This window comes from Zalophus californianus, chromosome 5, assembly GCF_009762305.2.
Source record: "Zalophus californianus isolate mZalCal1 chromosome 5, mZalCal1.pri.v2, whole genome shotgun sequence".
Taxonomy (NCBI): domain Eukaryota; kingdom Metazoa; phylum Chordata; class Mammalia; order Carnivora; family Otariidae; genus Zalophus; species Zalophus californianus.
The window spans coordinates 103,842,572-103,862,502 of NC_045599.1; the positions used below are offsets into that span (position 1 = coordinate 103,842,572).

Below are 19,931 nucleotides of genomic sequence, written 5' to 3' on the forward strand. Positions count from 1 at the left end.
TGAAACCTCTGGGTTCACGTAGCCTAAACGATGATGGTTTGTTCCAGGATTTACATACCACCATACCTGAAGGAAGCTATTTTAGGTTGAAACTGTTAAGACTGATGCTTGGGCAAAAACACTCATTTCATAATGATCTGCACAAACCTGAAGAAGCCCAAGACAGTTTGTGAGGTGGAGTTTCTGCGTTCTAGTACGTGGTAGAATAGTCACTTCTTCAAGATCATCTTCGAGGTGGCACCTAAGACTTTGGGCAGACCTGTGGACTCCAGCAACACTGCTCCCGAAGCCAGAGAAGCCTTCTGCTTTAGCTGTCATTATGGGGACAAAATTCACAAGCCAGCTCAGACCATCACAGAAAGCGTTTATTTACCACAGAGGAAACCAGGAGACGCCAGAGCCCATGCCCAGCAGCCTGGGCGGGGTGAGTAATCAGGGACAGGGGACAGCAGGCGGGAACCCCAGGAATCATATTTGGGCAGTCTCCGACCGGCAGGTCTGCTCAGGCTGGGGGACACTCTGGCTGGGCTCGCGTGTATAGCTCAGGGAGGTCAGCTTTGACAAGCAGGCTTCGTCCCGGACAAAGCCAAGGACAGCCAGAACCAAGGGCAACAGCTGCACAGACACCACCTTAAAATGGGAATCAAATTAGGCTTATGACATCAGAAGTGCATTTCACCCTGATTGGAAAACAAGAGGGAAAAGGGAGCACCGGGCCCTAGTGGATAGCCTGTCTTTGAGATAAAATGCTTTTAAAAGTTAAATATTGGCAGGCCCTTCCCCCTTGTTAATAGCAAGCAGCACACGATCTCCAAGCCAGCCTGACAAGCTACTGTTAACTTTGTTATCTGTTATTATTTGGATTTTGAACAAAATTGATGGAGTAGGAACCAGTAGAGGAATCCTGTTTGATCTGGAAATTTTCAGTGGAGAGTCCAAAAGGTCGAAGAACCAAGTTCCCAAGATCTTTTAGTTTACCTGCAATGTAAAAGAGAAAATTCAGATAAATATGGGGAACAACAGAAGCAGGAAGAGCCAACTAACTCTGCCTTACTATCTGACTAGAAGATATACAGAGCATCTCCCTGCAGTTAAAGAAACTCCTGCTTTTAAAACTGTGAAACCTTTAGTCCCCTCGGCAATGTGGTCACTTCAGTGCGACCCATCCCCACGCCTGTGCTTTTGGAGACGGTTGTGAGGGAGCCCTGCTGGTGCCCTCTGGGAAAGCGAAGCTTCCTGTCCAGACTGGCCACAACCAACCAAGGACACAGGCCCTGGGATGAGTGATGGCCGAACGGACTGCTGCTCCCGGGGGGCTGAAAGTACCCTGCCAGGCCCCAGCGCCTGACGCTGAGGGCAGGGGACCCTCTGAGTCTGTTCTTGGTGGAAAGCTGCAGCCTCCTGCTGAATCTGATCCCACTCGACAGACTGCTACGGAGCCTGGGTTCAGACTCAAGGAAAACCTTAGCTTCTACAAAATCATCATTTCTCGGGAGACGGGGGACTCTTGTTCATTTGCCAGCACTGCCCACCACAACAGTCCAGTCTCTTCTCCCCAGGATCCAGGCCTTACGCATTAATCACAGGTGGGTTCATGTCCATTAGCCAAAACTGAGACACATGGTATAACCAAGGATTTTTAGGCTGATTCTACATATATGAGTGCCACAGAGTCTGTATGTCTCAAGCTGGAGTTCTCAGGACTTTTGAGAGATTTACAGGGACTTATGGGGCAAAGGGATAGAATATTTGAAACTAAGAGTGTTTTGGAAAATGATGGCTGGGATAGGTGAATACACAGTTTTGACCCTTTCTGAACTGTTTTCTTGCAGGTCTGTTTCCAATGGAGAGGAGAATGGAGGTCAAAGGGAAAGAAATCCCTAATCGTTGGAGCTACAGGTTCCTTCCCCCCCTCTCACGTGTAGCAGCTTTATCCCTCTGAGGCCTCCCACCTTGAAGGAAAGCCCCGGTAAAGAACTTATAGACACACGGCCTTTACATGTCAAGGCCTTTCCCAATAATTCATGGAAAGAACTTTTGGTCTCAGTCTAAGATTTAGCTCCCAGAAGCTCACCATATTCTGAGGAAGCTCCCAGAACCCAGGCTGACCATTCTGCAGGCAGGCTTCCCAAGCCTAAGCTGAAAGGGCGCAGCCCATCCCTGAACATGGGTGGCGGCCACCCAGGGAGGGGCCACACCAAGCACAGAGAGGAGTCGGCGTCCTCGAGCAAGCGGGAGTGACCCAGAGCCCTGGCAGTCTGTCCTGGGGGTGAGGAAGGAGGACGGGGAAGACCGAATAAAATGTCACTGATGGCACAAGCTTTGGCTCTTCGGAGTGAGCCAAGTGAGACTGAATCTCAAGCGGTCTTTACCTTGCGCTGCTGGAGGGAGCAGCGCCGCCCCGCATGAGCCTCTGTTCGAGGGGCCTCTGTTCGAGGGGCCGCTGGGGCTGGCGACCGAGGCCGGGGCGCCCCCTGCACGGAGGGCCCGCGCGACGCCATCTCGCCGCACGGCGCCCACGGAGCGGCCCCTACTCTGCGGCGCGGCGGGAGCTACCGAGTCAAGCTGGCTCTCGGCCTTTGCGACGCGCTCAGTCTAGCGGCCAGACGGCCGCAGGAGCTGGGCGGCCGCGGGAGGCGTCCCAGGACAGCCTGCACGCCGCAGTGCTTCAGGGACCGGGGCTGATGGGGCGCGGCAGGGGCACAGACGGAAAGGGACAAGGAGGGCCTTCTGCAGCTTTTCCCTCTGCCTGACTGGCTGCAGACCCCGCCCGCCCCTCCTCGCTGCACTGACTCTGTGGAAGGCACTCTTCTCCCACGGTGGGCGGCGCGTCCCCGTCCATGACCCAGCACGGGAGGGGCAGACCAGGTACTGTGACAGCCAACTGTGGCTCCTCAGTGGCTTTGCTGGAACTTTCTTAGCACTGCGGTGCTGTGTGAGACTTCTGTCTCTCCTCCACAGGCACCTGACGGCTCTCCGCCCCACGCCCCCCTGCAGGTGCTTCCCCAGTCAGTCTCTTGTACTTCGAATCCCATCCTGGCTTCGGCTTCTCTGACCACCCAACCTACACACGAGGCTATGGGTCTTTGTCCTTCCGTTCTCAGCCTTTTTACCATTCCACAATAGTTTCACTCTCTTACCTCCAGAACAGACGAGAACAGAACATGGGAAGTTCTGCTTGCTCAATGACACAACAGACCGAAGTGCCTGAGACACTTACTAAAGACACACAGTGAAAAAGTCTGCGCCAGGGAAGACCTGAGGTTACCAACGGTCCTAAGTTCTCGTGTGTGGCATCTTGCTGTGTGGGGTAGGGACGCAGGGACCGGAGACGGCCACTGCCCCAGAAGAAGCTGCGAAGCGCTGGGGGAAGACCAGCCCTACACACGGAAGCCGGAGGTGCAGAGGTAAGCGGAGACGCAGTGTGCCAGGAGAGTTCGGAGGAGGACTTCTTGCCCGGGGGCAGGGAGGAGGGGAGATCCGGCGGAGCTTCTTGGGTAAGCGTGTGCACTGGGATCACCAGCCAAGGACAGGCAGGACTGCAGCCACCTGAGGCAGAGGGAGTGGGCGTGCAGGCAGACACGGGATGAATGAATGTATAAGAAGGGCGGGCAGTGTGTTCAGTGGGCTCAAAGGCAGGTGGAAGGGCACGTCCTGGCGGGTTCTTAGGCGCCAGGCCAGAGGTCTCTGGTTCCTGTGCCACAGGGAAGAATGAATCAGAAGAGGAGACCCTGGAGTGAGTGTAACGTCATGGGAAAGAAGCCATTTATTCCCTGAACAAACATGTGAATGTCTAATGCTGGGTAGAGCAGCTCTGAGGGGCACCTGGCTGGCTCAGTCAGCAGAGCACGCCCCTGGATCTCAGGGTTCTCAGTCTGAGCCCCATGCTGGGTGTAGAGATTACTTAAAAATGAAATCTTAAGGGACGCCTGGATGGCTCAGTCAGTTGGTTAAGCGTCCAACTCTTGATTTCGGCTCAGGTCATGATCTCAGGGGCGTGAGATTGAGCCCCACATCAGGCTCCAGGCTCGGTGTGGAGCCTGCTTAAGATTCTCTCTGTCCCTCGCCCTCCGCCCCTCTCCACCTCCTAAAAAAAGTACTACTAATAAAAAAATAAATAAAACCTTAAAAAAAAAAAGAAGCTCTGAAATCAGACTAAGGCCAGTGAGAACATAAGGGAACAGAGCAAAACATTACGGCAGAACCCACAAATTTTTGGTTTCTGAAAACTCATCTTTTGTTGTTTATGATAACAGCAGAGAAGCATCTTCAGTAGAGGTCATGCTTATGAAAACACAATCACACTGAGTTTTCCTGCTGCTGTTTAGAGTCGGGTTGGACACGCAGAGACTAATGCAGCCTCCTGGTCCCTAAGACAGAATCATTTGCCAAATTAGCCTATCTGCCACCTTTTCCACAGGCTGCCAAATTCGACACCTTCCCTATGTGGGCAGCACTCCATTAGGTCCCCTTATTGCCACTTGCAGCAGATCCGGCACTATCACTCAGCCAGAATGTGTCAACATGTCCTTACCTTAGGATCTCCTCTGTTAGCCTAGCCTGTAGGCAAAGAAGAGTCCAAAACTGCTTGTGCTCAGACAAGAATGTTTATAGGACGAGAGAACAACCCTTATCACTGGATCCAGAACTGATAAATATTAGTTTCTATGCCTCCAAGCAGCACTGTATCACAACAACCCAATGGACTCATTATGTGTAACTTCTCTTCGGAGCTGCTAACTGTGCAGCAGTCCATTTACCCCGAGGGGAGCCAGGGATGCCATTTGTTTTCGCATCCTTAAGATCCCTGGGGTTTGGGCCCTGTGGGATACAAGGGAATCCTGACACGGCATTCCCTCTTATGAGGCAGGCCCTAAGCCACAGAAGCGGCCTCTTGCTTTCCTCTGAGGAAAAGGCTTATCAAGAGACGGCACAGAATATGGAAGATAAAATTCACAGCCACATCAAATGCCTATATGAGCTCTTAGGTGAGCGGAGGCTGAGCTAAGCCTTACCAAAAACCGTCAAAGAAGCGGGAGTGATTCTCCTGAGAGGAGCTGAAGGAGTGACAACCAGGAAATGAGGCAGAAAGTAGGGCAGTGAAAATCTACACACTGATACTCCCTGAGGGAATAACCGCAGCAAGGAAGTGGTTCAGAGGCACTCATGTGGCCAGAATACGAAACACTGCATGTATAGTCTCTAATGAGTATTAGGCAGGAAGAGAAATATGAAAAAAACAAAACAAAACAAACCCTTGGCTTTCCAGGGTATCCACATGTATGGCTTCAGCAGTTTAAGAGTCAGTGACAATGTCAAGACTTTCTTGTGACCTTGGGTAAGGGAGCTGCTGATTCTAGAACCCTGTACTATGCAGAGCTGAGAAGCATGTAATGCACAGGGAGAGGCAAAAGAATACGTTGAATCTTTGCCAAGATAATGAATGAATTATTCCTAAGCTCCCTTCTATAGTTCTTGATCACGGCATCAGACAAGATGGTTTTCTTAAATCAGTTCACAAATGTGCGCTCATGAGGTTGCTAGTGGTCAGGAATGAACGCTGGAGAAACTTCAGGAATCAGGAGAGCAGAAATATGTTCCAAGACGGTGTAAGGAGGTGATGGTATGAGGGGAAGACCCGGGCCGGATGGTGAACAAGGCCCAGGTGTGTGCTGGAGCGGCCGGGCAGGAAGCAGCGCAGGTGTCCGGGAGAGGAAAGGATTACCGGGCTATGCCCAGTACCCCCGGTCTCTGGCTCCTTTCGGGGAGTCAGAGAGTTTCAAGAGGTGGCTCTAGGTTTTCCAGGTCAGGACAGGAACCTGGCAGCTCTTGGTTAAGGTAAGAAGAGCAGCATCTCATGGAACGGTTAGAACACAAGCTCTACCTGCTACTGGGATATAACCCCACCCGAGGACCTGGGTGGCAGCCCCTACCCACTTGGTAAATGGTGACAACCTACAGTGAGCTGACTTGATTTCTTCAGTGACAGCATGTCCAAATAAACACCAGAAATGGAACATGGCAAGGAATGGCTGGCCATAGAGAGCTGTCTGAGATCTCAAGTCTAGTGCATTCTGAAATGTCTGCTTTTTCTTTTTTCTCTGCTGCAGCTACAGCACGAGGGAAAGGCAAAACTCAGTGACATACTGCTTCTGCTCAGGAGGAACCTCTCAGAGCAGAGCGGCTGACCACTCCTGGCCGCATCCCTGCAGTGCACCCTCCATCCCCCCTTCTAGGTCCTCTCCTGAGCTGCCTCCACGCGGCCCCCACACAGCAGTCACACACCCACACAGCACTGGATCAACTCGAGTGTGCACCAGAGACACCTAGAGGGGTTGTCGGAACTCAGAGCACTGTGCTCCACCCCAATCTCTGATTTAGTAGGACGGGCATGGAGCCTGAAAATGTGCATTTTGAACGAGTTCTCATGTGAAGCTGGTCTGAGCAATGCATTCTGTGAACCAGCTCCAAAAGATAACTTGCTTTTGTAGCTGGCCAGTGGAATCTTGATCAGGAGCCTGATACTGAAAACTAATTGTGGACACCTGTATCTAGTGATTGGTGGGACAAGCTGCCTGGGCGGAGTGTCCCTCTTACATGATGTGAAAAAAGCCCACGTTACTTTTTGGAGAAAGCAAACAACTTTATCTTCCACCTCACAGTTCAATTCAACAAGATGACAAGATATCAAGGAAGATCTACAAACATATATGTACAGATTCTTAGCAATTCTACTTGTTTGAGATTTCATGGCTGGGCCAGGATATATATAGGACAAACCAATTTACAAACGATGATGACAAAAGTCTTCATCCCATTCTTTTCTATTTGCAACCAAGGCTTATTCAGAGATCTATTAGCATCATCATCTGGCCTCTAAGGACACAGCCCTCACGCTCACCTCACTGCCAGGATGAGGCTCACCTCAACGTGCACTGTGTATAGAACCTAACCCCAGGAAGGCACTCATCTGTCTCCCCTCTAAGGTTAAAGAGCCATGCTGCCCGAGATGCTCCTGAACGCAGAGCAATACACTAAACATCTGCCCTCAGTGTCCTCCAGCTGAGCAGAGAAGCTTCAGGGATTCTGAAAATGTCTTATCAGTTTTACCTTTGAAATTGCTTTTACTGTTTACCTATGTGGACAAAAATTTAATGTGAAATCAAAACCAGAAATAAATTAGATACAGATACTCATAAGGCTGTGCCTACCATCTAAATCCGATTTCAAATTTTTATGTTCCTCAAACTTGCCTGGTTATTCTGATTATAATAAATGCTATATATTTGAACTGATACAAATAAAATACCACTCTTTGCTTTCTATGTTGTGGTTTCATGTAAAATTTTTTTTCTTGCTTTTTTTACTAGCTGTTCTAATTTGGTGTAATCACGTAAGACTTTTTTAAAAAGTTCTCTGGGGCGCCTGGGTGGCTCAGTTGGTTGAGCGTCTGCTTTCGGCTCGGGTAGTGATCCCAGGGTTCTGGGATCGAGCCCCATGTCGGGCTCCCCGCTCAGCGGGGAGCCTGTTTCTCCCTCTCCTTCCTGCTCCTGCTCTCTCTTGCTTTCTCTGTCTCTCTCTCTCCAATAAATAAATAAAATCTTAAAAAATAAAAAAATAAAAAGAAGTTCTATTTAAAAAAAAGTGAAAAATCTCTAGATTTGAGCAAAGCCAAATAAATAGGGCATTGATCACTAACTAGTATTACCAGTCCCTTAAAAAAGCTCTCAGTCTCCTGGGGTGCTCTGTCCAGCACCACTGACCATACCCTAAGTCCTTTTAAACCTTAAATTTCCTGGCTTATTATGGCCATGAGGCTAAGCTTCCCAGAGAAAAGGACAAAAGGAAACAGTCAGTTGCTGACAACTTTCCTCAAATCTGGAGCCAACATGCCTGTTCTCTGTGATTAAGCAAGGACTGCAGCACTATGACTGATAGCCACTCTGGGTATCCACACTTGTTCTAATGATATTCTAAATGATAGGCTAGAAAGGGAGGAGCAGGTATGTTTAAGTATGTGCTACCCCCTTCATTATTCCAGTTGGGATTTTTTTTTTTCCCATGGAGGCAACTACGCGGCTCCTCTAACAAAAAGTCAACTTACTTGACTTGAAAAAGCAAGTCAAAGATTATTGAACAAACCTAAATAAAAGCTCCCCTTGTTAAATAATTACCTAACTTCATAAATGCCAATGACAAATGGTGTTGAACAGTTTTGTAAATCTTTAACTGCTGATATTTCAGCAGAAGCCAAGCATTTCCAGGGAAACCAGCACTAAAAATTGTGCAGTCCGCTGCAAAAAGCTTGCTCAGAACATCTAAGGGGTGGCATTGTTTTGCAGAGTGAGTAGCCTCCAAGGATCTCACAGCACGTGAAGCACAGTTATGTCATCTGTAACAGGGAGGGAAGAACTCCAGAAAGCTTTTATGGGGCTGAGATTCCATACAGAGAGTGGTTTCTCCCTTTTAGGCTCTCCGATGGTGGGGAACACCTAGAAGCAGTATCTTACTCGTGATCTTTATACTTAGGAAGAAGATAAAGGAGTCTAGCCATTCACACTGTCTGTGTAACGACAAACTGACATACTATTTACCAAACAACTTAAACTGTTTAAGTCTGATGAGAGGAGAATTCATTACAGAAGCAACCGAGAACGAATTCAACGTGAGTATTTCAAACGAAGAGGCCAATATAAGTAAAACCCAAAGCCCTGAAGACAGAAACTTCAGCTCATAGGAAGTTGGAGTGACTGAGGCAGCCAGGCAAGGAGAAATGAAGTTTTGATTCCATTTGGGATTGACAATGGCTGCAAGGTTCAGTTTATATCCATCCCTTTAGGGTTTCATATTGGCTCAAAAAAATGGACCCAGAGAACAACACCTAAGGCTCTTCTCCAAGTCCACCATGGCCATCCCGACATCATCTCTTTCAGCATGAAATACAGCTCAGCTAAGTACACATACTATCTTTTTTCTAAAACAAAAGTCATTGTTAGAATAGGTGGAAAATGCTCTTTTCCCTCTTCTTTGAAGAAAGAGCACCTCCAAAGTAATTTTTCTGCTCAAACATGGTGTCAAATTTAAATATGTAAATTAGGGAAAGAGTGTCTTTTGGAAAAACTGCGGAAGGCTCCAGAAGTCTCCCCAACTCTAAAAACAGTTCTCAGCAGGGGCCAGAGGGTTGTGGACTGTCTAAATTTAACGGCTTCTTCTCAGTCAGCTCTGCCAGCAGAGTGATCCTTTGGAAAATATGTTCTCCTTTTCTGGATATGACGCCGAAAGGCCATACATGGCTAAGCTCAATTTATTTTAAGATTTTTTCCTTTATGCCCATGTGATTGCAATATATTAAATTCAATTCACATGGTGGATTTAGAAAATACTCATAAGGAAGAACACAAAACATCTTGAGCAGGGAAGTTATCAGTCAGGTTATGAGCAGAATATGCTGGGCAGGTCTCTGTCCAAGAACCTTTACTCCCCTTAGTCAAGCAGACTATTCATGGGGGGCTTCTCTGATTCCAACTATAACATGCTTTCGCAGGTACGAGAACTAAACCATTAGTCCATCCTCCCTGCGCTCCACTCAGTCTTCTGTCTCCTCTCTACTTACTCCTAACTGCTGCCCTCTCGTGTCTTCTCAAACGCCAATGGGACTCTCTAGGCCATTTTCAAGACAAACGTTCCCTTGGTTCTGACACGGTTTTGACTTGCAGTAGCTGTATTCTAATGAAATTAAAAACTTAAGTCGTTTATTCAATGAAGAAACTCAACTGTTTTCATGTAATCAATGATCTGAAATAGAGGTTAGTGGGATCCCAGGTTGAATCATGTCTGCATTCCAGAAGGCAGGAACATTTCTCAGGAAAAACAAAATAGAAGTTTAGTTTTTCAAAAGCTGACATCCTCTCTAAGCCACTCTAACCCTTCTGGAGTCAAAGACAGCTCAGACCTCGCTATGGCTCACACAACAAACGATGGGCCCCAAAGCTATTTCTTTCTTTCTTTCTTTTTTTTTTTTTAAAGATTTTTATTTATTTATTTGACAGAGAGAGACAGCGAGAGAGGGAACACAAGCAGGAGGAGTGGGAGAGGGAGAAGCAGACTCCCCGCCGAGCAGGGAGCCCGACGCGGGACTCGATCCCGGGACTCCAGGATCATGACCTGAGCCGAAGGCAGTCGCTTAACCAACTGAGCCACCCAGGCGCCCCCCAAAGCTCTTTCTAACTCTTGTGTTCTCCTCCAGCAAATCCCAAATCCTGCTGTCCCTCACCCCCGCCTCTTAGCTACTAGGGTCATGGGAAAGTAAGGGAAGCAAACTTACCTAACATCTCTGCCTTTAGCCTTTCGTTACGTTCTTCAATCTGTTTAGGTAATCTCTGAGGGGAAAAGAGGAGAAACAAGGACTGGTGAAAAATCTTTTGGCTTTATGTTGAATTTGAGAAACAAGCTTAATGTGAGAGTCAAATCGGATGCTGTACATATATAAGATCCTATTAAATACAGAAAAAAACAAGTATTTGTGGGTGAGCTATACAAACGGGTTTTGTTTGGCTCACTGCTCTAGTCCCAGTTCTTGGCACAGTGGCCCAGGGAGGACCTCAATAAAAATTTGGTAAATACATAGATGAAAAAATTTCTGAAAGAATACATTCCAGATGTTTACATTGGTATATTTAGGTGGTGGGATTATGGGTTATATATTTTTAATTTTTTGGCTGACTTGTATTTTTTAATTTGAAGTCCTTTCTTAGTATAATCTAAGTTGTTGAGAAGGGGTCAGATCAATATTGGATGTCCCTAAATGAATCACCAACTCAGGGTTTTTCACAGTCTCAGCACTACTGATATTCTGGACTAGGTAATGCTTTGTTGTAAGGGCTGTCTTATGCATTGTAGGAGGTTTAGAGCCTTCTTGGCCACTAGATACCAAGAGTACCATTCCAGTCATGCCAATCAAAATGTCTCCAGACACTGCCAAATGTCCCTGGAAACCAAATCATCCCACTTGAAAACCAATGATCTAGATTAGAGTCTTGTATAGCTGCTTTTAGCTCTGTAATTGGCCCTAAGTACTCTGCAATTTTAGTAACAACCCAGTTATAATAATTCAAAATAAAACAAATTCGTTATGCATATAACAACTAACATAAAAGGCTCCCTTTTACAGAAGGTTTAAAACCAATGTGACAATAGCGGCTACCAAGAGTTTGGCTAAGATTTTAAGAACTCTATTCCCTTTCCTTGTGTCAAATTTAAGTCATCCTACCACCATTCAGAAATGTTAAAAGTCAGATAAAGGATTACAACCAATTTCAAACTGCTGATGTCTTTTAATGATCCAAACCAGTCTATCTCCCATTATTCCCCTTCTGGATAAATAAAAGATCAGTTATATTGAAGGAAGAGAGTACGAGTGGGAGGGGCAGAGACAGAGAGAGAATCTTTTTTTCTTTTTAAGATTTTATTTATTTAAGACAGAGAGAAAGAGAGAGAGAGAGAGACTGAGAGCAAGCATGAGCAGGGGGGAGGGGCAGAAGCAGGCTCCCCACTAAGCAGGGAGTCCGATCATAGGGCTCAATCCCAGGACTCCAGGGTCATGACCTGAGCCGAAAGCAGCTGCTTAACCGACTGAGCCACCCAGGCCGGAGAGAGAATCTTAAGCAGACTCCCTGCGGAACCCAACATGGGGCCTGATCTCGAGACCCTGAGATCATGACCCCAGCTGAAACCAAGAGTCGGATGCTCAGCTAACTGCACCACCCAACTGCCCCTGGAATTATTTTTAAGGGGAAAAAAAACAGTAACATTTAGCTAACTGACAACTGACATAAAAATATTATGTTTATTAGAACCAAGAGGATCTGTAGTGCCATGGACAAGAGTAAGAGTAATTTTAAGAAAGACAAGAAGGCTAATCTGGAATACATTTAATTGGAAGTATGCTGGCCATATGATAGTCAATAGAAACTTGGTGACTGAAAAGGATGGGCAGAAAACCAGAAGTTTATTACCTCTAATACTCAGACTCATTTTGGACTAAACTGTACAAGATTTCCATAGTCTAACAATGAAACTGAGTTCTCATTAACCCTACAGATTAAAGGTTTACACAGTTAACACTTAAAGAATGGAGATTAAATGGTACATGGTCACAGAGGGTCTGTGACCACCACTTCAAAGTTAGATCTTGCATATATTTTGATAAGTCCTTAAAAATATACAAATGGAAGGTAGTCAGGTCCCAGAGGATTATTTAAGATTCAATGAGTAGCAACACAGGGAACAGAACAAAAAATATTTTTCTAAAAATTAGGTTTACCATGCAAGCTTCTCTTGCTTGATGTACAGATGGATCTTTTTCTAAAATGGACTTATAGTCCTCCAGGGCTTCATCTAGCTTGTCCGTTTTCTCGTACAACTCTGCTCTCCTCAGTATTGCCTTGATATAGCTGGGGTTTAACTGAATTGCTGTAAAAAGAGAAGAAATCATTGTTACTATGAAGAAAAAGGGCCTGCACGTGCCCAGCTGTATTGTGTTTCTTTATTAACCATCCTCCAAGGGTCTAAAAGGAAGAGTCATTTGTCAAAGACTACACCTGGCACTGGCACACTTTCTCCGTAAAGGGCAAGGCAATACATAATTTCCGCTTTGCAGGACAGACCATCTCTCACAACTACTCAACCCTGCTACTGTAGCACAAAAGAAACCACAGACCATGTAGAAGAAAATAAAGATGGCTGTCCTCCAAGAAACCTTTGTTTATGGACATTGAACTTTGAATTTCATATAATTTTCCTATGTCACAAAATATTTCTTTTTTGATTTCCAACCATTTAAAAAATGTAAAACCATTCTTAGCTCGGGGGCTGTACACAAGCAGGTGGCAGGTTGAGTTTGGCTTGGTGGCTATAGTTTACGAAACCCAGGTCTACACCCAAAGTTCTGTTTTCACATACTTGCCCTTTGTCTAGTTCAGAACAGGCCAGAACACAGAGCCCTCATGCACAGTCCAAAAGTGACAGAATTTGAAGGTACAAATTAAAGAATTGAGGGAAAATAGTTTGGTGGCAGAGTCTGCTATCATTCTTTTTTCTAGGCCTCAACACCTGAGGTTATGCCTTGACTACTGAGGTTACATTTTTAGCTAAACCCTCACTGTTCCTTCAGATTTCCGTTCCAACACCTTTAGGTCACCGATGCATATCCTTTCCTTTATCCAGGAATGACTGTCCTTCTAAAAATCCTTTGCCCATGTTTTGGATCAACTATACTGCCTTTCTCTTATTCTTTTGAGTTGTTTCTTTTTCTGTTAGAAAGCAAGGTCATGGCTCCATAACTTTTTTCTTCAAGTAATATACTCAATTTTTATTCATTCATGTTTTCAGTAAATATTTCTTTAGTACCTAATATCTATACCTCATGCAGTGTCTCTCTGGAGTATAGTGGTAAACAAGACAGACAAAGTTCTCCTCCTCACAAAGCTTGAAGCTATTCTAGTAGGCAAGAGGAGACAGCATACAGGTATATAATTTCAGACAGTCCCAGTGCTATACAGAAAAATGAAACAAGGTAAGTAAATGCAAGTGAAAGGGGAAATAAGGTAACTTCAGACAGCAGTCAAAGACTATGAAAAGGGAATATTGGAGGGAGGCCAGCCACTTGAAAGGAGAAGTGTACCAGGAAGAGGGACCAACAAGAGTAAAGGCTCCAAAACAATAACAACCTTGGCATATTAGTGACTAGGCTCGGGGCTGGGGAAGGGGTAAGGCTGAAGATACAGGCAAGGACCAGAGCGTGGAGGCCTTGCTGGCCAGGGAAAGGAGCGTATACTTTTTCCTAAGTGTGATGAGAAGGCACAGGAACGGTTGCAAGCAGCCTAAAGACATCATCTGATTTAGAGCTTTAAAGGACTCCTCGGGCCGCAGTGTGGAGGGCAAGAATGAATGCAGTGAGGTGGCTGACAGCCTACTGAAGTGGTCCGGATGACAGAGACTGCTGGCTAAGCTGGTTGTTGTGGAGAGGGAGAGAAAAGGCCACATTAAATATATGTCTTTGAACTAGAGCCCGGAGGACTTGTTAATTAACTATGTGGAATGAAAGAAAGAGAATAAGCAAGTGAATGGATGGTAATGACATTTATAAGAATGAAAAAACCGAACTGCAAGTTCTTTGTGGGTATGTGGGTGAGGGGGCTGGGGAGGCCCCAGTCTGTTCTGGGCACCTCAGATCTTCAATGCTTACCAGACATCCAAGAATCTTGAGATGTCAAGTGTGCAATGGGATACGGGGGGTCCAGACAACAGGAAAGAGCTGAAGATATAAACTGTAACATATAGATGGCATTTAACGTTTCAGAACTGGATGAGATCATACAAGGAAAATTTATAGAGAGAAAAAAGAAGAGGGCTCCATGTGGGACTAACATCTAGCGACTTTAAAAATGTCAAGGCTGACATAGAAGCCAGCAAAACAGAGTAAGGAATAGCCAATGAAACAAGAAAAAAAATGAGGAATGATACACTGTATTAAATGCTTTGGGGAGATGAGTAAAGAGAGGATAGAGAAGCCACTATTAAGTTGAGCAAGATGAAGTGGTGGGTGATGTTTACAAGATGAGTTTCCAGTGTCACAGACAGAACAGAAGCCTAGTGGATGCGGAATCAGGAGAGAATGGGAGAAGACACAGTAGACACGGCAAGTACAGATTACTGTTGTGAAGAAGAGGATAAGAGGAATGGTACAGTAGTTTGAGGGGGGCTGGGTACTGGTTCAGGAGAAGGTTTTCTGAAGGAACCCAAATCCCTAACATTTCAACTTCACATGCAGTCAACCTCCCCTTAGGCTGGTACATCGTATTCTCTTAAAATATCCCCAACTGCAATATCATAATATCCACAGGAAAAGTTCTCCAGTGACCTCTATTACATCTTTTAAAAAACTCAACCCCTAATTTATATTTTCACCCAGATACTGCCTCCTTTTCAACTAGTGGATAATTTCTAACAATGCAAATACATACTGAAGAGAAAGAACTTGTCCCAAGATCACTTTATAAAAAAACCTCTAAAATCAACATAGCATCCTAAACATGTGATTTTCTTTCCCAGTCCATATAAAGAGAATGAACTTTAACTTTATGCCAAAGCTGAAGAGTCTAAGGTGAGTGGTATTAAATATTATTCCATGTGACTAGTGCTAACGAGCTCCAGTATGACCTCAGAAAGATGCTGTTAAGTCCTCTGCCAAGAAGGGTTATGAACTGTGTCTGGAGTACTGGAGTGAGGGGAGAAGGGACCTTAATACAAACAAACCATACTACTGTCAATGATTTTGCCTGTGGGTACAAGGTATGCAGTCCATAATGACTATGTAAAAGCACATGAGTATTGGTTTAAGCAAATCCCAAAACCAACCTCAAAAACACTTTCCTCCACTTCCTCTCATTTTCTTGGCAAGGCTCCTACACTTAGGGGTACAGCTGGAAATGAACTATGTTTCCTAGTGTATGCCTTACTAATCAGGCTTACCAGGCATTTTCTCATGATTTGGTTACAGAAAAAGAGGTCTGAACATCGGTAACTTGTTCCTAATTTAAACTTGAGCCACACGTCTCACATAAATTAAGGTTAAACACCTTCCTCCAAACAAAACAGCACATTCAGAATTAGTTCCAGCCCAACATATAATAGATCAAAAGTACTTTCCTAGATTCAAAGGTACTAACAGTTTCATTCAGATACCAAGAAATACCAACTATAAAGAAAGAAAGCCAACTGAGGTGATTAATTAATGTAAAGAAAAAAAAAAGGAGAGGAATTCATGCTGAGCATGAGTAGGACCAGATAACATAAAAGGTTCTTTCTAACTCTTCAATTCTGAGAAAATATTATCCAAAGATGGAAGAGTAGTAGGATGCAAGGAAAAGTGATTATGTGTGTTCTCCAAAACCAAGCTGGGCAGAAAGGCAAGACAGTGGTCTGGCCTATCAGGAAATCTCTGGATAAAAACCAAAACCAACCAACCAACCAACCAAAAACCCAAAGAGATCCTATGGCTGGCAGCATCTCCCTAAGTTGGTGGGATAAAAAGACCGTAATGGAACTCAGGTATCAGAGAGCAAAGTCTCGGTTCACTGTGTGGAACCTGAAAACATAATTAAAACGATGGCAAGTGGGTCTGGAAGAATTACTGCACGTAAAGAGAGTACCAATTCCCTAACAGAAGCTGCCCCTCCCTGCGGCTACACCCCCCCCCCCCCCCCCCCGCCAAACACACAGATCCAGACGCCCTCGCAGCACTTAAGATCTTCAATTTCAATCCCCAAGGAAAGTAATTTAGACACTACAGGAAGCAAATTCTGTTCCACGAGTTTCTGTTGCCAAGGCAGCTTTGAATTTTTCTTCACATATTTACTAATACAGGATAAACTGAGAGAACTATCCATTCATATGCATGTTTATGTGAAGATGACGACTACACAGCACCTCTAAGAACGCTGAACTATAAAGCTTCTTCTTTAAAAGTCCCAGGGTAAGGATATACACATATACAAGTATGGTTGACCCTTGAACAATGCGAGGGGGAGGGGGTGTTAGGGGCGCTGACCCCCAACCCCCACGCAGCCAAAAATCCACATATACCTTTTGACTCCCCCAAAACTTGATTACTAATAGCCTACTGTTGACCTGAAGCCTTACCAGTAACAAAGAGTTGATTAACACGTACTATGTATGTTCTGTGTATTATATACTGTATTCTTACAGTAATGGAAATTAGAGAAAAGAAAATGTTAAGAAAATCATAAGATTTTCCTAAAATATCCCCAACTGTATCCCCATACATTTAGAGTTCTTTGTTGTATTTATTCGGGGAAAAAAAAAAAATCCATGTATAAGTAGATCCATGTAGTTCAAACCCATGTTTTTCAAGGGTCAATTACATACATCTATTTGTCCTGCTGAGGTAATGCTCTTGTAGGTTAACATATAACAAGACTAAAAAGTTGTACCTTTGCTGCAGTCACTGATGGCCATCTCTTTCTTGTCCTAAAAGGAAATATAACATTAATATGTGTCACCCTAGTTCAATCTTAATGGCCCAAAGGCTCAATGACATAAGTTGATCATTAATAACTGCTTATGGAGATGCACAATGCTCTTTAAAGAAATCACATGAAAACATGCATATTACTTCCAAGCTAAAATTCCAAGTATGGTGACAGCTCTGATGTGAAAGCCTCCTAGAAACAAATTATTCAAGGAGTTTCTTCCTAACATCTTCAAAGACTATTGCAATTGACCTATTATATTTCCAAGGTACTTCACCATTAGAATGCTGATACTGAGGGGTGCCTGGGTGGCTCAGTCGTTAAACGTCTGCCTTTGGCTCAGGTCATGATCCCAGGGTCCTGGGATCGAGCCCCGCATCGGGCTCCCTACTCGGCGGGAAGCCTGCTTCTCCCTCTCCCACTCCCCCTGCTGTGTTCCTGCTCTCTCTGTCAAATAAATAAAATCTTTGAAAAGGAAAGAAAAGAGCGCTGATACTGAGAGAAAGTTATGATCAATAAGCAGGGCAAATGACTGAATATGAGTAACTGTTCATAACTCTCCTCCTTGGCTAGTTGTTATATTATCACACCCAAAGTGGTATCTTCTAGAAGGTATACAGATGGTCCATCATAGACACACAGTGTGGTTTGTCATTAGTCTCCATTATAAATCTTTTTTTTTTTTTTAAAGATTTTATTTATTTATTTGAGAGAGAAAGAGAGAGAGCAAGCAGGGGCAGGAGCAGAGGAAGAGGGAGATAATCTCCAACAGACTCTGAGCTTAGCTCTGAGCCCAATGCAGGGCTCAATCCCAGGACCCTGAAATTATGACCTGAGCTGAAACCAAGAGATGGACGCTTAACTGACTGAAACACCTAGGCGCCCCTTGGTTATAAATCTTAATTTATCCATTGATGAAACAAAAATAGAAAACAATTCATGAAATAAGATCTCTAATTTACCTTGCTCAATCTAGAAGCACGGCACAGGGAGAAGAACACTGGATGTCTAAAGAACTAGACTGTAATTCCAGCTCTGACGCTAACTTGCTATTTGGCCCCTCAAGCTCTAAAATGTCTATTTTCCTCAAATTAGAAGTTTTCTACAATATTACAGAAATGTTAATTCAAATAAATGTTCAACAGGGGTGCCTCAGTGCCTTAGTCGGTTGAGCATCCAACTACTGACTTCGGCTCAGGTCTATGATCTCAGGGTCATGAGATGGAGCCCTGCATTGGGCTTCATGCTCAGCAGGAGATCTACTCTTTGTGCTTTGGATATAAACAGCCATATTTAAACAAGGGGTATTGTTTTTTCCTCTGCCCCACCCCTCACATGCTGCACATAACGCTAATAAATAAATCTTTTTTAAAAAAGATTTTATTTTTTATTATTATTATTCTTTATTTATAAAGAGAGAGACAGTGAAAGAGGGAACACAAGCAGGGGGAGTGGGAGAGGGAGAAGCAGGCTTCCTGCCGAGCAGGGAGCCCAATGCAGGGCTCCATCCCAGGACCCCGGGATCATGCCCTGAGCTGAAGGAAGATGCTTGACGACTGAGTCACCCAGGCGCCCCATAAATAAATAAATCTTAAAAAAAAAAGAAAAAGAATAAATGTTCAATACTTCCCATAATGGCTACTGTAGAAAATACTAAATATTTTGAATAGTATTTTAGAGCAATGTCTATCAAACTGAGTTTCAGAATTCAGTCAAAATTCCAGGATGGCGAGTGACTATCATAATGAGTACAGGATTTCCTTTTGGGGTCATGAAAAAGTTCTGGAGCCAGAGTGGTGATGGCTGCATAATATTGTGAAAGTATTTAATGGTACTGAATCGTATAGTTTAAAACAGTTAAAATGGTGAATTTTAGGTCATTTGCATTTTACCCATAACAAACAAAAAAGGTTCCAGAGTCATCTGGGAGGCACTAACTGTATCATACCTCTTCCAATGTTCATCATTAACAATTCACATATTAAAAGCTCTATGAAGTCCTGTAGTAAAGAAATCTGTATAACTTTGGGTAAGTCAGTATTTTCCCAATTTACCATATTTCTATATATCTAAGACACACAATTTCATATTTTAAAGTTTCTGAAATAGAAGTAAATCTTTACAACTTATGTGTACACTTGTGGTGGTATTCTCTGTGCCCCTAAGAGACCACTAAGTTGCAGTGCATATTATCAATAATCAGCCTCTGCAGATCAAGGAATTATGGTATTTTACTGTGGAATCCTTTGTTTGAGGTCATAGTCTACTAACCCCTCAGGTATTATCTGCTGCTAAGAGTGTTAGTCTCCAAAGTGCCATGTATAAAAAAAATCAGAACCTATTTACCATCCTTTCATAACTTACATAAGATACACACACCACAATGTATATAAGATATAAGGACCGTTTTAAAAACTTAGGGCCTATACTTTTAGAGCTTTGTCTGCTCTTGTGTAGCCAAGCTTAGAGCTGAAACTCTGCCCTAACACCAGTTTGCCTTTTCTCCCCAGATGTGAAAGGTAAAGTTTGGTCAGGGTCACTCAGTCAGGGCTGCTGAGCCTGCATGTGCCTTTCAGAAATTTTTCTTAAAGCAATTAACCCATCACTTATTGAAAAACTCAGAATATGCTCCTTAAATCACTTCAGTGCTTTAATTCTGGAAGTTTTTATGTCTCTAACTATAGAATCTTCTTAAAATATTAAGAGTACAACTTAAAAGAATAAAACAAAACAAAACATGCACCAACAAACCTATCCTTCGTATAGGAAACAGTCACAGAACAATTCTCTTCTGAGTTCTCCTCAGATGTGACAGATAAAAGACCAGCAAGACCATATACATTTTCCTAATTTAAGAACTGGTCGATTACGCTAGCTCAA

General features: G+C 44.2%; 1 protein-coding gene across 3 annotated transcripts in view; it reads right to left on the minus strand.

Annotated features, from left to right (window-relative positions):
- Positions 1–326: 326 nt before the first annotated feature.
- The window catches only part of TTC1 (tetratricopeptide repeat domain 1), a 54,813-nt gene continuing 35,208 nt past the window's right edge, over positions 327–19,931 (minus strand). Inside the window, exons 5-9 of one of the 3 annotated variants that reach the window (XR_003521950.1) lie at positions 17,013–17,049; positions 12,323–12,471; positions 10,325–10,379; positions 9,775–9,860; positions 842–978 (exon numbers count right to left, since the gene is read on the minus strand). Coding sequence is in view for 2 of the 3 variants with exons in the window: in XM_027604710.1 (XP_027460511.1) it covers positions 845–978; positions 10,325–10,379; positions 12,323–12,471; positions 17,013–17,049 (375 nt within the window). In the remaining variant the exon portion in view is untranslated. Of the gene's footprint in view, positions 979–9,774; positions 9,861–10,324; positions 10,380–12,322; positions 12,472–17,012; positions 17,050–19,931 lie in introns of all 3 variants that reach the window. The other 2 variants (XM_027604710.1, XM_027604709.1) reach the window with 2 other exon arrangements.